This window comes from Anabrus simplex, chromosome 2, assembly GCF_040414725.1.
Source record: "Anabrus simplex isolate iqAnaSimp1 chromosome 2, ASM4041472v1, whole genome shotgun sequence".
NCBI lineage: Eukaryota > Metazoa > Arthropoda > Insecta > Orthoptera > Tettigoniidae > Anabrus > Anabrus simplex.
Genome location: NC_090266.1, coordinates 1212968218 through 1212982397, shown reverse-complemented (window position 1 = coordinate 1212982397; position 14180 = coordinate 1212968218). Strand labels below are relative to the sequence as shown.

Below are 14180 nucleotides of genomic sequence, written 5' to 3'. Positions count from 1 at the left end.
AGCATTCAATAGCAAAGTACATCAGAGGGATATGTGATGATAAAAATTGGTTCATGAGGAGCCAGTATGGATGTAGAAAGAAATTTTCTTGTGAGGCAGAACTGGTGGGACTTCAGCAGGTTATATCAGATCAGTTAGATTCAGGAGGCCAGTTAGATTGCATAGCCATAGATCTTTCCAAACCCTTTGATGGAGTGGAACATTGAATATTATTAAAGAAATTGGAGGGAATAGGATTGGACGTAAGGGTTATATGTTGGATAAAAACATTTCTAAATTCAAGGGTTCAGAAAGTCAAAGTAGGAAATAATATACACAGGAAGAGAAAGTTTGGAAGGGAATTGCACAGGGTAGTATAATCAGTCCGTTACTTTTCTTAATATACGCAAATGATTTAGGGAACAATATAACATCAAAGATACGATTGAATGCAGATGACATGATTGTTTATAGGGAAATAAATAACATTGAGGATTGTTCAGAATTACAAAGGGACCTTGAGAGTATCCAACAATGGGTTGAAGAAAATAATATGGATGGACATTCAATGCTTCTAATTTAAAACTTTATTACCCACCTGTTCAGATACGTATTTATGAAGCACAAGAAGATGATGACCTAGGAGGTGATGATGATGATGATGATGATGATAACATTGACGAAGGAGATGACCCAGCAGAAGAAGATGTGGATCAAGAAGATGAAGAAGCAGCCACAGAGAATGTAAATATGGCAAATTTGGAAGATATAGACCCATTACCAGCAGAAATTCGTCATGAATGCAAGTTCCAAGCTCTTTTGGAAATATTTTATGAAGCTCGGAAAGAGAAGGAGAGGTTGCTAGCTCATCGTGAACTATTATTATCAGAACAAGAAACAGAATTGGAGCCACAGTAGTGAACCATGAGAAAAAATTAGAGAAAAAATACGTGGTCACATATATTTTCAAATCGAAAATTCTAAATTCCCATGGCGGGAATTAGATATTTTTCACCAATAGAGCATGTCAAAAATGTCAAAACAGATCAGATGTAAGGCTTTTCAGGCGTTTGCTCTATTAACCAGCATTTCGTCTTATGCCCCAAGAGTAAAATATATATTATTATGTAATGCTTTGGACTTATTGCAAGTAGGGAGCTCTGGTGTAATAAGGAAGTTGCGTAATGCAAGATCTCGGCAGCGTGTGGCATTAAAAATAACTTATGTTCCATAGTAACAGCAAGCAGTTGGTATATTTCACATGAGTCAATCGGGGAATTTACGAGATTGTTTGAGAGCGGCAGATTCGAAAGAGACCAATCACAAGCTTGGAAGCGAAATTGCCCAATGAAGGGATATACAGAACAAACGAATACAGACCTATCAACTTTTGATTTTTACAGTGCTGCACCATCAATGATTTAATTAGGCAATCTGTTATTAAGCCATACTCCACGTTTTTGATATGAAATAGAAGTAAATAATGTATTTAAAACTACTTGTAGACAGAAACAGTACTTAATTTTTGATTTAATTTAGTAATGAATATATTTTCATTGAGTCAGCTCTTTCTACCAAGTATGCGGCTGAGCAATTGCGTCATTTATCAGTGGAGATCCCCGAAGTATTACTAATACAGGAAGTTTGGTGAATGCGTGCGGCTAGAGGAAATGGGACAGGCGCTTTGCTCTGAAGTTGTAGACCATGCGGATCCGAATTTCTTATACTAAGCCTATGTTGAATGGTGGTAACATTAAGAGTGACGATTTTTATCAACCAAGTAGTCATATTTGTATTGTGAAATGTGAGACGTTATTTTACGAGTAATATGCATTATCTAAGTGCAAGTGATATTATTTAATCATGGTAGTGTACAGTACAATTTACAAAGCAATTACCTTTGCTATATATATAAAATTATGTATTATGTTGCAGTATGCCAGAGTGCGGTTTTGGCACGGGATTGTTAATAACTAAGATGGTATTTATTATCGATATCTCCAAACCCGTGCATGCAGTTTGCATTCGTTTAGTGCAAAAGCCGTAGTCGGTACACGTTATCGCGAAGACCGTGTGCGAATCGTTTATCGTTCGGAATAAATTAATGGTGTGTGCGGAGCACCATATTTCAAAGACGGCGATAGAAGAAGCAAAGACCAACAGTGTATCTTGTAATGCCATGCAGAGTGTTGCAATGATAGTGTAATTTACACAGACGTAGCGGCCTAGGGACCATGAAGAAAGCCGAGACGACACCAGTTAAGTTTAACTTAAATTACAGGCATGCTTAGATAGAGGAATTAGGCTAGTTCGATCCTGATGTAGTTTAATTGTAAATGTCAGTCTCTTTGTGGCTGTGGTATGTTTTATTTTTATAAAGTAATGGTATGTTTCAGGGAAAATGCATGTTCGAATGCTGAAGTTTTCTTAGTATTATTTTTCCTTTTTATTAGATGGGAAAGAGGGAAATTATTAGGTGTAGATAAGGATATATATATGTCATGAGGTTACTGTGTATTCCAATTTGTGTTATGAGATGTAGACTCTTTCATTAAGGAGGCTGCACAGCCTTAAGTTTGTTTGGGAATAAATTTTAGCAGGAAATAGTTTGTTTTAAAGCATGGCAGATGTAACCAGCTCGAAAGTGCATCGTTGAATTAGTGTCCTTTAGATAGGCAAAGAGAATCGGCTAATTGTGATTGAGTTGAGATACTACGAGGGAAAGGCAAGATTAGCCTAATAAACTGAGATTCATATAAATGTGTGTTAAGATAGGATGGAAATGCCTGCTAATTAATATAAGGGGAAAATATAATGGTTTAGCTGCATTGTGAGGGAAAGGCTTGATTTGCCTAGAGTGTTCATTAATACTATGAGAGTCGAACTCTTGTACTTCGAGGTGCTAAGCCAGATGTGCCGTGTGTCATATATAGTAGCTGTGTTAAATTTATATGTGTAATTAAGGCCGTAGTAATGTGTATTGTAAATGTAGCAAAGGCTTTTCAGTCTGTCAAACACATAGCAAATACAATGTAAATTAAAACACTAAAAGCATATCTGTAAAACACACACTAACATACAAAGAATGACATGTTTCGTTCTACAAGAACAAACTCAGATTCTATCAAATCACTTAAAATAAGCTTATATATGTGCAGTATTGTTTACGTAGTGTAAACTTGTCAATGATAGAGAGATAAGTGATAACATGAAACAGTAATGACAAAAAATAAAAAATAAATTATATACAATTATAATATAGTGAAAAACTTACATATTTATCTAGACTGCCGATGTTAAGTCTGTTGTCACCAAACACTATTTCAGGACTGTGGTCATGGAAAGTTTGTGGTGAGCCACGCTGTGCGTGGAGAGGGGAGGGCAGGACAGGGAGGGGCCTAGTAGATCGATGTGGATCTCTCCTATTGGATGATAAAATCGGGTAGACTATAGAGTGGAGAGGGGGGGGGAGAGATGTAGGGCGGAGCGGCTGGAGCGCTGTGGAACTTTCCATCAACATTGGAGGGGGGGGGAGAGATGTTATTGACCTATTTCATGTTAATTGTACCTGTATGTAATATGGATGAATGTAATTATTATAATTTTTTATTATTTATAATAGGTGAATGAAGTACGGAACGGTATTATTATTATTATTATTATTATTATTATTATTATTATTATTATTATTATTATTATTATTATGAAAAAAGCAATTCACCTTCCGTCAACATGCGTTATTATTATTATTATTATTATTATTATTATTATTATTATTATTATTATTATTATTATTATTATTATTTACGATAGAATCAATTTAAGGAGTAGGTGTTGTCAGATATTATGCGAGTAGAGCAAATAGGGGGGAATTATTTAATGTGTATTATTATTATTATTATTATTATTATTATTATTATTATTATTATTATTATTTACGATAGAAGCAATTTAAGGAGTAGGTGTTGTTAGATATTATGTGAGTAGAGCGAACAGGGGGGAATTATTTAAATGTGTATGCTCATTCAGGTTATTGGCATTAGTATTTTTTGCGATGTAAATTTCTATTGCTTCTTTTATATTCAAAGATTTACTTTTATTTTCGAAGTGTAAAATTTTTAGATCAGTGTTGATGTCTGTGAAATGGTGTGAACAGTCGTAGATGTGCTCCCCGAAGGCTGAATGCCGATTATATCTGATCGCGTTTTTGTGTTCTTTGTATCTTGTATGGAAATTACGTTTTGTTTGACCTATGTATGTGGCGTTGCAGTTAGGTTCTTGGCACTTGAGTTCATACACTCCTGACTTTGAGAAAGGGTCCTTTTTGTTTAAGTTGCACCTGCTGAAGTGTCTCTGTAGTGTGTTATTCGTTCGAAAAGCTACTTTTAAACCTTGTTTCTTGAAAATGTTAGCTACTTTGTATGTGTTATTGTTAACATAGTTGAGAACCACGTAGTTTTCTTTGTCGTGTGTGGTGCTTTCCCGGCGACTTTTCTTATGTTTATTTAAAAGTTTATCCACTGTGCCTGGAGGATGGTTGTTTTCTTTCGCGATTTGTTTAATTATTTGCATTTCTTCATTGAAATCTGTTGTGCTCATTGGTATGGAAATAGCTCTATGTATCATTGTATTCAGTCCTGCTATTTTGTGTGTGTATGGGTGGTTCGAGTTGTTGTCAATAGTGTGTGACGTCTGAGTGGGCTTTCTGTATACCTTGTAAGATAGGTTGTCATTATTCCTGTTGATTGTGATGTCTAAATTGTTTATTTTCTTGTTATTTTCTGGTTCCATTGTGAAGCTGATGGATTTGTGTAAAGAATTTAGAGTGTTTAATAACTGGTCTGCATTAGTGACATTATCATATATGCATATGACGTCATCCACAAATCTGCTCCAATGTAAGCATGAAGTTGAGCTCAAGGCCTGTTGTTTGTATAATGAACAGAGCAGTGATTTGTGGCGTTAATATGTGTTCCGCTAGATATTGGAATTTCAGGCAGGAATTAAGAATCCAATTAGCTGCTGTCTTCTCTTGCGAAGCAGGCTGTCTCATAGCTGGAGAATTAGTAGTGTCAGAAGATTTATGATACGATGTGAAGGTGAACGCCCATCAACATGTGTAGCTGAGCCAGGATTCTTGTTTTTTTATAAGGAGTAGTTAAGCATCTCATAAATTGTATTTCAGATATGCGGATACATAGTGATAATTTTATTAATTTTTTTTGCATGATATTTACAGGTTTCTTTGAAGTGTGTTATTTATTTTGATTTGTGTCATATATGTTCTTGATGTTCATGTCATTGTCATCGTTGTTAATGACTTGCTTATTATATGTGAGTCCGTAGCTCACTTTACTGGGGAGTCTGCTTTCTAGCCGTCCAACTTGAAACAGAACAGTCTGTTTGTGAAATCAGTGTAGACTTAAGTTAGGGTCTCGTGGAACAGTGATTGTTTACAAGTGTTGCACATATAACTTGTAATATGGATCGGATCTAGTATAATTCTCTTGTATCACAGTATGTCCTATGAATAGTAGTTGAATGATATCCGTCAGGATTTATTAAGATAAATTTAACTGCGTCGACTTGAAGTGAAGTGTGTATTTTCCCTAGATTTATTTGTAAATATTTCAATATTAATACGGGATATTACCCGTCTTTTCATGTCATGTATTAATTATTTGTTAAAAATGTGCACGACACTTATTGGAAATTTGGCAGTTGTTTGAGCCAATTTTAAATTATTTTACTTATTAATTTGTTTATTTTGCGAATTTTCAATAATGTTCTTAGACAGTAAATCTATTTTACCCCCTATTTTGAATTTTATTTACACAATTATGTTTCTGTTTCCCATTCACATACCTATGGCATATTTATCCTGAGATTTTTTATTTATTTTAGCCCTGATCTTATTTTTGCGAACCGAACACACAGTTCTCCGATGGCGCCGGTAGACTAAGACGGGAATGGTATAGTAATAATTGCAAATTGCTTCAAGAAAGCAGGCTTCGGTGGTGGTACCAACAGCATTGTTATGGAAGTTCATGATGAAGAGCTGGAAATTTATACAGGGGAAGATGGAGATTATCAGTAGTTACGACGACTTCACTGCCATTGATGATATGGTTATCACTTGTAAGGAGCAGACTATCGATAAGATCTACAAGGAAATTCAGGCAGGGGATGAGAAGATTGAAGAAGAAAGGGAGGTGACGGAGGAAGATAATCCCCGAAGACCATCTTGCAGTGAGGCAAGCATCTGTCTTGAAAAACTGAGGCATTTTATGGAAGGTTCAGCCAGTGTCCCTCAGAACACATGGAAGGCAATGTGGGAAATGGAGAGGTTTATACTTGAAGAAAACAATAAAAACCTGAAACAGTCAACCCTGGACAATTTCTTTTCCAAGTAGGAGCCTAGACTTTCGTGCTTGGAAATGTATTTAATGCCTACTGCAGTACAGAATTTACATAATGTACAGTTACCATCTACTGTTTTAGTGTTCTTAGTATTTCTTCTTATCTCTTGTGCAAGGTTTTATATAATGTATTCCCTTCTCTTTTCAAGTATTATTATAATACCGTATGTTCTATTATTTTACTTTATCTCCAAAAATACATGTCATGTTAATCAATTTTTTATATTGTAGCTTTCTTTTAGCAGCTCTTATATATCGGCCTAATTTGGTATTGTTCACAAACAAAGAAACCTGTTGGCTGCTGTGTGTTTCACATGTATTTCAAAGTATAGAATAAGTTTTTGGGCCTCTTTCAATAAGTTTCCTGCTTAAGAAGTTAATTTTTTGTGGTCCCTTGAAAAACTTCTTAACAAAGTTTCTTTGTAATTGAAATGCAAGCAACGAAATACAGTTGGACCTACTGTTTTACAATGGAGTTGGAGAGTTTGCTTGCTACCAACCCCCTCTTTGCTCTCTGAGAGCTTGTGCTGAATTTAGCCCTTCCTTCTTTTTAGGGGATTCCCTGGTTTGCTCCTTTGTATCTCCCTGTCCTGCTATGAGGATGGCTTGGTCGATGCTTCTTAATGCTGCACACTTCAAAATATCGCGAATTTACTCCAGGACAATGAAATATACTTTCTCAAATATCTTTTAGTCCTTGCTTATTGACCCTGTCGGGTACAGTACAGAACAAGATTCAGTATTATTGTATTATTAGGTTCAGTCTATAATACTGATTTTTTTCAGCTCTACAGTGCTGTTCGTTACAGTGTGTAACAGCACCACATAATTAGTGGTTTTTTTTAATTAATGACTGCAGACTTGGTCAAGTTACTTATGTAATTTTGTACTTATTGTCTTACCTAAAGTATATTTCTTGTTACATTATAGATCAGACAATTTATCACATTCTGAACACTGTTTCTCTTTGTACTTCAGTAGTCGTATCATGCGTTGTGATGAACAGTAGTGGTATGTTGGAATGAAAAGAAGGTAAACACGATGTTTTGGTAATGTTGCAGGAAGAAGACTGTGTGCTTCAGTCTTTGGCAATTCCTGACTCCAAACTTAAGTCAGATCTTTACAATCTCATAAATGCATTGGGCAGCAATCATTGTCTCCAGACTATTGATATCAGGTATTGTTGTCAGAGATCTTTGGACCTAATATTGTTTTCTAATTTGTTATTTTATCTTAATAGTTAATGTATAACTGAAAGGTTTTTCACTCAGTCGAATGCCGGTTAATTAAAATTACTTGAGAAAGTAATTTAAAAACGAATTATACCTGAAAAGGACATCATTTAATTTTTATTTATAATTTGTTAAAAAGTGTTTTCGTATTCAGGTATTTAACATGTATTATTTTCATCAAAAGTGAAAACCAATGGCTTCCACCATTTTCCAGTGGTAACCTGATGGGTGATGCTGGTGCACGGCTCTTGGCTAAAGCATTGCAGATCAACTCGAAGCTCCGCACCATTGTTTATGATCGCAATGGGGTTACTCTTCAGGGCTATTGCGATCTGGCTTATGCACTTGAGAGGTAACTCAAATTTCAATTCTTATGATATCGTATCTAAGTTTGATTAAATATTTTAATACCATATTCGCTTTCAGCAATTACACTGTTCGCTACATGCCATTTCCTGTGCACGATGTTGTGCCGTGCATGAAAGCATCGGCTGAACGAACGGAGAGTTTGATGAGAAAAATTCAAGACTTGTTGCACCGTAATGTATCCCCAAAGAAATATAGCAATGGCCAGGCTTTCAGGCTACAGCAGGTTTGTTGCATCTTATCATCGAGTGCTTGAGTGGTTTATTTGTTTGAGTGATTTATTTTAAACACTACTTTGTAATCTTTTCTTGTGTAGGGATTTTTATTGAGTTCTACACAACAAATGGTAGATCGGCTTGTGGTACAGACCCAAGATACAATTCGAAGTCTTGCTCAAGAGTCCATGGAAAACAACAATGACATCAACCATGCTACAGGACTTATCCATGATGCCGACAATTCAAAACAGGTAGAACTAACGAAGAAAGTATTTTGAAATAATTTGGTTTATTGAATAATATTTATCATACTTACACAAAAACAAATTGAGAAAATATTGACTTGAAATTTCATTTGGAATTGCACTTTCATGTTTGAAAATTAATAATACAAATTAATAATACAAATGTTGTTTCTAATTGATTTCTTGCAACATATCCATGACACCTATTATAAATTTATTGTAGACCCAACCCCACATATAAAATAGCACAATTTGCACATAAATTCCTGAAAAAAATACTATTATTTTAAGGCTAACAAAACCATTAAAAACCCAATAGCATTTTGCAACAACACAAAATCTTCAAAGATCTATTCTTATCATAATATAGCATCATATAACATCAAGGATATGTACCTAAGTATACTAACAAAAGATACTATTTCACTAATAGAGAACAATCTTAAATCACAGGGTCATCTTAGTAGAAACGAGATAGATGTTTCTTGAGTAGAGGGTGATTCTTAACTCTCTTCTCTCTAGAAATTAAGTTTTATTGTGTGGGCCAATCCACAATGCTGTAATGTTTATCTTTTGCCTGGGTGTCCCAGTTGCAAACAAAGCAACAAAATTTGGTAAACACAGTCTGCATGCCTAACAGTATACCAATCATTTTGAGGTCTCTGCATATCTGTCAACCACAATTTTAATAGTTTATCACTTTCAATATAGTATCCATATTTTCATGTTTCCTTTATGGTGAAAGAATAGGCAAGGGGTACTTGAGACCTGTGTAGAATCTCTTTTAAAGGTTTTCTCTATGATGTGGAAGGTTGTTGTAGAATATTTTATTTGTACATTTTTTTTTGGAAAATTTAATTTGTAAATCTTTTTTAGGAATATTCACTGTTGTGGAATGTTGTGGTAGAATGTTCTATTCATATTCCATTTAGCTACCTAACCTGTATGGTGTAAAATATTTTGTAGTATGTTTTATTTGTATTCTCTTTATCTACTTAAGTAACTGCTGGAACAGTCCAGAAAAGGTTGTGACGCGGACTTTTAGAACAGTGTGTGTTGGTTCCTGTCAGTTGTGGATTTTAGAAATATGTCCTTACTAATTCTGGAAAATGGAAAGCTCGCGATTAGTGTCTGTATTATGTTCGAGAACATTGTATAAACATCGCGACTGGATAAAGAGTTGTGATTGGAGAATCTGGGTGACGATAGCAAACTCCTGCATTCTGATTGGTCACTCGATAATCGGACCAAGGCCAGTCTTCCCTTCATAAGTGAGTGAGGCAGTATTTCGTGATCTTTCGTTCTCTCGTGTGTCCAACTGTTTTGACGCATGTCAGCATGTCCTCGCTCCCAGGATGGGCTACCTTGGGGTAAGCACGGTTAATTTCAGTCCCGTTTAAATTTGCATTTATGTTATCACATAGGAGTTTGCCTTAGTCGCCACTTTATTGCTCAGAGGTTTTGAAAGCATGTTTCGTTCACTCTGAATTATATTTGCATCTTATGTGCCTTGTTACCTTCAGTATCGTATTGTAGAACTTAGGTTATGCTAAGATGTTTCTGGTTAACTTCTTGGCCTAAAGGAACACTCTTGTCAAACGACGTCTAATCTTGTATTCGCAAATTATGAGACTGCATCGTTTAGATATATGTATTTTTTTCGAAACTCACCTTGTAATGTTCATTTTGAGAATAATATTTTGAAAACGACACATCACTGTTGATTTTTCTGTAAACCCACAACCTTCACATTTCTATGGCCCTTGGTAGGATCCCAGTCCCCGTTCCACGTTCCTTGTTCATAGTCGTCAAGTTGTTTAACCTGATATTTGTTGATGTGTATTTGGCACAGTTCATCGGATGTTTATTGCGTGTCTAGGGTTTAAGGTACCATGTAATTTGATTTATTTTCCTCCCTTTTAATTGTGTATCATGTAACCGCTGAAGTATCGATTACATATTGGTAGGAGAAGCAAGTGATTGGTTGCGGATGAAAGGAAAGTGAACGGTGATCATGCCTAACCTGAAACAGGGTAAAGTTTGAAATTCGTAAATTGCTTTGAAATTTGGTTTCTACCCATCAAGATGGCTCTTACTGTTCCTAATCCTTTGCACTTGAAAAAGTCAGATCTAATTTATGAACTTCGTATCCACAAATCGAATTCTACAGGCAATGTCAGAGATAACATTAGCCTGTTGAAACAGTCCCTTGATCTACCTGTAACCATTCCCGAGTTAACTACAGACAAGTTGCGTGAGTCTTTGGCTGTGGTTGAAGATAAATTGGCAGAATTTAAGGCCATTCTTGTGCCTTTTGGTGCTTCTAAGCCCTCGTGTGGCCAATTGGCGCGGGTTAAGGCACACTTATCACATTACCTGGACAGAATTAGTGATTTGTTGTCCCTACAATTGCCGACAAACGTGCGGCAGGTGTGTGAATCCCTATTAGTACAGTTTTCAAGAATATCGGACAGAATTATTGGCTTGCTTGAAGGGAAGGAGTTGAATAACACTAGTTCTGAGGTTCAAGTGTCTACCCTCTCTGGATCGTGTGAAAGTGTTAATTCTTGTTTCGCATCTGCAGCTTCTCGAGTGTCTACTGTAGCAACTAGTGCTAGTGTTTTTCAGGAGTCTGATGTGAGTAATGGTTGCCTGGGATCTTGTGCTTCATTGTCAAGAGCTAGGACACCTGTAAGTGATTCATATAATGTATCTTCTTTGCATGTTGGTATCTCTACTAATTTTCCTGTAGTAACTGTTAATTCTGCCCTGGCTCAGTGTCTACCCTCTATTGTTACACAACCTGGTTCTTATGCAATGGTGCAAAACCGTCTCCCTCTCTTAGCGCCACCGGTATCAAGTGCTCTTTTAGGTTGCATTACCCCTACGCAAGTGGTTAATGCCCCGATGGTCTCTCAGATTAGCGAGAACCTTTCACAGATGAGATTATCTGTGCCTGTAACGTTGCAGGCTGACGGTAGTCCTAACCTAACCTTCTGTACTCCATCCTTTTTGCAAGAGCACCCGAATCAAGGGTACAATGCCACTGTGACCCCTCAGGTCCACTCTAAGCCTTCCCAGGCACCTCCTGCACCTGCTTTCCCTCAGATTTTTCTCTAACCTACCTCACTCATTGACTACTGTGTTTAAGGGAACCTCTAAATTTTCGGCTAACTCCGTTGATGAGGTTATTTCTTTCCTTCGGTTCTTAATTGAGTTCAAGGATCAGGCAATAGTGTACAATCTCAGTAATGACCACGTGTTTCAAATCCTGTACCCCCATTTATCTGGAGCTCTTTCTGAGCATATCGTCAGGGCCATTTCCGAAAGATGGGCTGTAGATCAATTTCATGCACATGTGCTTGAATTTTTCATTCCGTCTCGTGCCTTGTCTTCATTAGTGCAGAAACATTATTTCAGAGTGCAGCATTTCAACGAGTCATCTGAATATGTTCAAGATATTAAGCTCCAGGCTAGGATTTTCCGGCTCGACTTTTTTGAGGTCCAAATGGTTGCCAACTTTATTGAAGGTCTTGCCCCGAACTACAGATCATATCTGGCTCTTTCACCGCAACTAGCAACGTTCGCTCAGTTGGAAGCCATCTCAGTTTCTGCAGAGGGTGTTCGGTACGCCGACTAGTTACGCCTTGCATTAGCACCCCCTCCTATGAGCATGCCCTCTCCTCAGGATACTAAAACTGCCCCTTCACCTGCTTCCAACTCACGTAATCCTCGTTCATGTTTCAATTGTGGCTCCTCTGCTCATCTCAAGTGGGACTGTCCTAAGGTTGGGGCCTTAGGCAATGCAAAATCTGCCATGGGTACAGGCTCTTCCACCAATACTTCTTGCCGTAACTGTGGGTTTACTAGGCATTTCTCTAGGCAGTGCCCACATAATACTTCAGGCTCTGGACCTCCAGGCAATAGTAACTCTAGATTACTAACCTCCAGTTCCGATGGCAAAACCCAAAGTATGGCTTCTTGTTTGGTCTGTCATAACTGTACTGAGGAGGACGGTTTACTTAATTCTGAGGCTAATGATTGGTCCAACACTTATCAGCATAGAAACCATTATGGGTTGTAGGAGATATAGTTTGTGTGATCAGAGTCTGTCTAATGTTACTCTTCATGGCTGCTTTCGCCTTGTGACTGGCAGTATCTGCATGCTGCTGAAGGTAGCATTTTTTTCTCATGTGAAATCTAAAACACAATAAAGTGATGTCAATTAGAGACTAAGATAAGGAATAGAAAAGGTGAGCTATTGAATAAAATTTGTAATTTTGAACTATTTAAATTAAGCCATTATTACTCTAAAGTTAATTAAGAACAAGAACACTACAGTCCTCAAAGGGCCTTGGTTTTCAATAACAGTTGCTGCCTAGCTCATGGCCTGCAGATATTGGGTGGCATGTGGTCAGCACGATACATCCCTCAACCGTATTGCTTTGCCTCCGTGACCCCTGCCCACTGTAGCTTCTCAATTGTCCTCACAATGCTGGGTCAACAACGTTCCAGACCTCATAGATTTCTAAATTACTGCCGGTACTGGAAATCGAACCCAGGTTGCCTCAACTAGGTCTCTACAATTAATTAGAGGAGCCAGTATCAAAACCTTAGTTTTAGATTAATATGACATTTAAGATATATGCACATACCTGTTTATTGCAGTACTGGCAGAAAATAATCTTGCCATCGAAAGTCATCCCTGGAAATTATACTAACCATTGTTGTATAAGCACACTCTTAGTTGATTTTGTTTTAGGCATGATGAACTATATTCACTTAAACAGATGTTCTTTCATTGGCGACTTGACACAGTATGTACCTTCTTACTACCTGCTCCTTGTTCTTCCTAAATAATCCTCCCCCTCACCCCGTCACTCGACACAGTACGTTCTTTACTACCTGTTCGTTGTTCTTCTGAGCTAATCCTCCACCCCCACCCTTCACTCAGCATTCATTTGGTGACAGTTGTCTGGGAAGAGCACATTTCTGTGAAAAACCCACCCTCTGCTGTTCTACTCATTCCAGGGATGTCCATTGTGTGATTGTAAACATTACAGAAGTTGAATTTTATTTTAAATTTAGAAAATAGGCAATTTTAGGCATTAAAATAGGCTCTAAAGGTCGAAATAGGCATTTTAGGGCACTATAAAACTCTATTAATATAAGGGATTTATCATGAAATGTCAACATATTTTTAAAAAATCATGTTATTTTGTAAGGAACGAAATAGGCATTTGCCTTAAAATCCCAGGTCTGCTCATTACTAATAGGAAACAATAAATAAGTGTCTGTGATTGTTGGCATTTCTGGTATGACATCTTAACACCATCTTGTAATAAATTCCACCCTTGAGGATGACAACCAAATAATTCTGCTTGAACGTTAGGAATGTTGAGGTCTTGGTTGGGATTGGGAAATAAAGTGAAGTATATTTGGATCAGGAAAATTTGGCTAGTGCCTGGAGAACCACGGCGTGGTTCTGTTTCATCCACTGTCCATTCTTTTAGGAGGCTTAAGAATTAGTGTAAAATCCTGACTCGTAGGCTCCTTGGCCGAAGGAACATCAGGATAAAATATAGAATATTTTGATTTAGAATAATATTGCACTACGTTTGTTAAACAGATGTAATAATCCGTAGTATGACCTTTCTATTCTGTACATATTACAGGGTTTCCAATGGGCATTGATTTGCGAGTGCCATTACATCAACCATG

General features: G+C 36.9%; 1 protein-coding gene across 3 annotated transcripts in view; it reads left to right on the top strand.

The window, feature by feature from the left end:
- The window catches only part of LRR (Leucine-rich repeat), an 808120-nt gene that overhangs the window by 488727 nt on the left and 305213 nt on the right, over positions 1-14180 (top strand). For all 3 annotated transcript variants that reach the window (XM_067142208.2, XM_067142207.2, XM_067142206.2), the window contains exons 15-18: positions 7460-7575; positions 7845-7982; positions 8057-8222; positions 8313-8465. In XM_067142208.2, coding sequence (XP_066998309.2) covers positions 7460-7575; positions 7845-7982; positions 8057-8222; positions 8313-8465 — 573 coding nt within the window. The remainder of the gene's footprint in view (positions 1-7459; positions 7576-7844; positions 7983-8056; positions 8223-8312; positions 8466-14180) is intronic.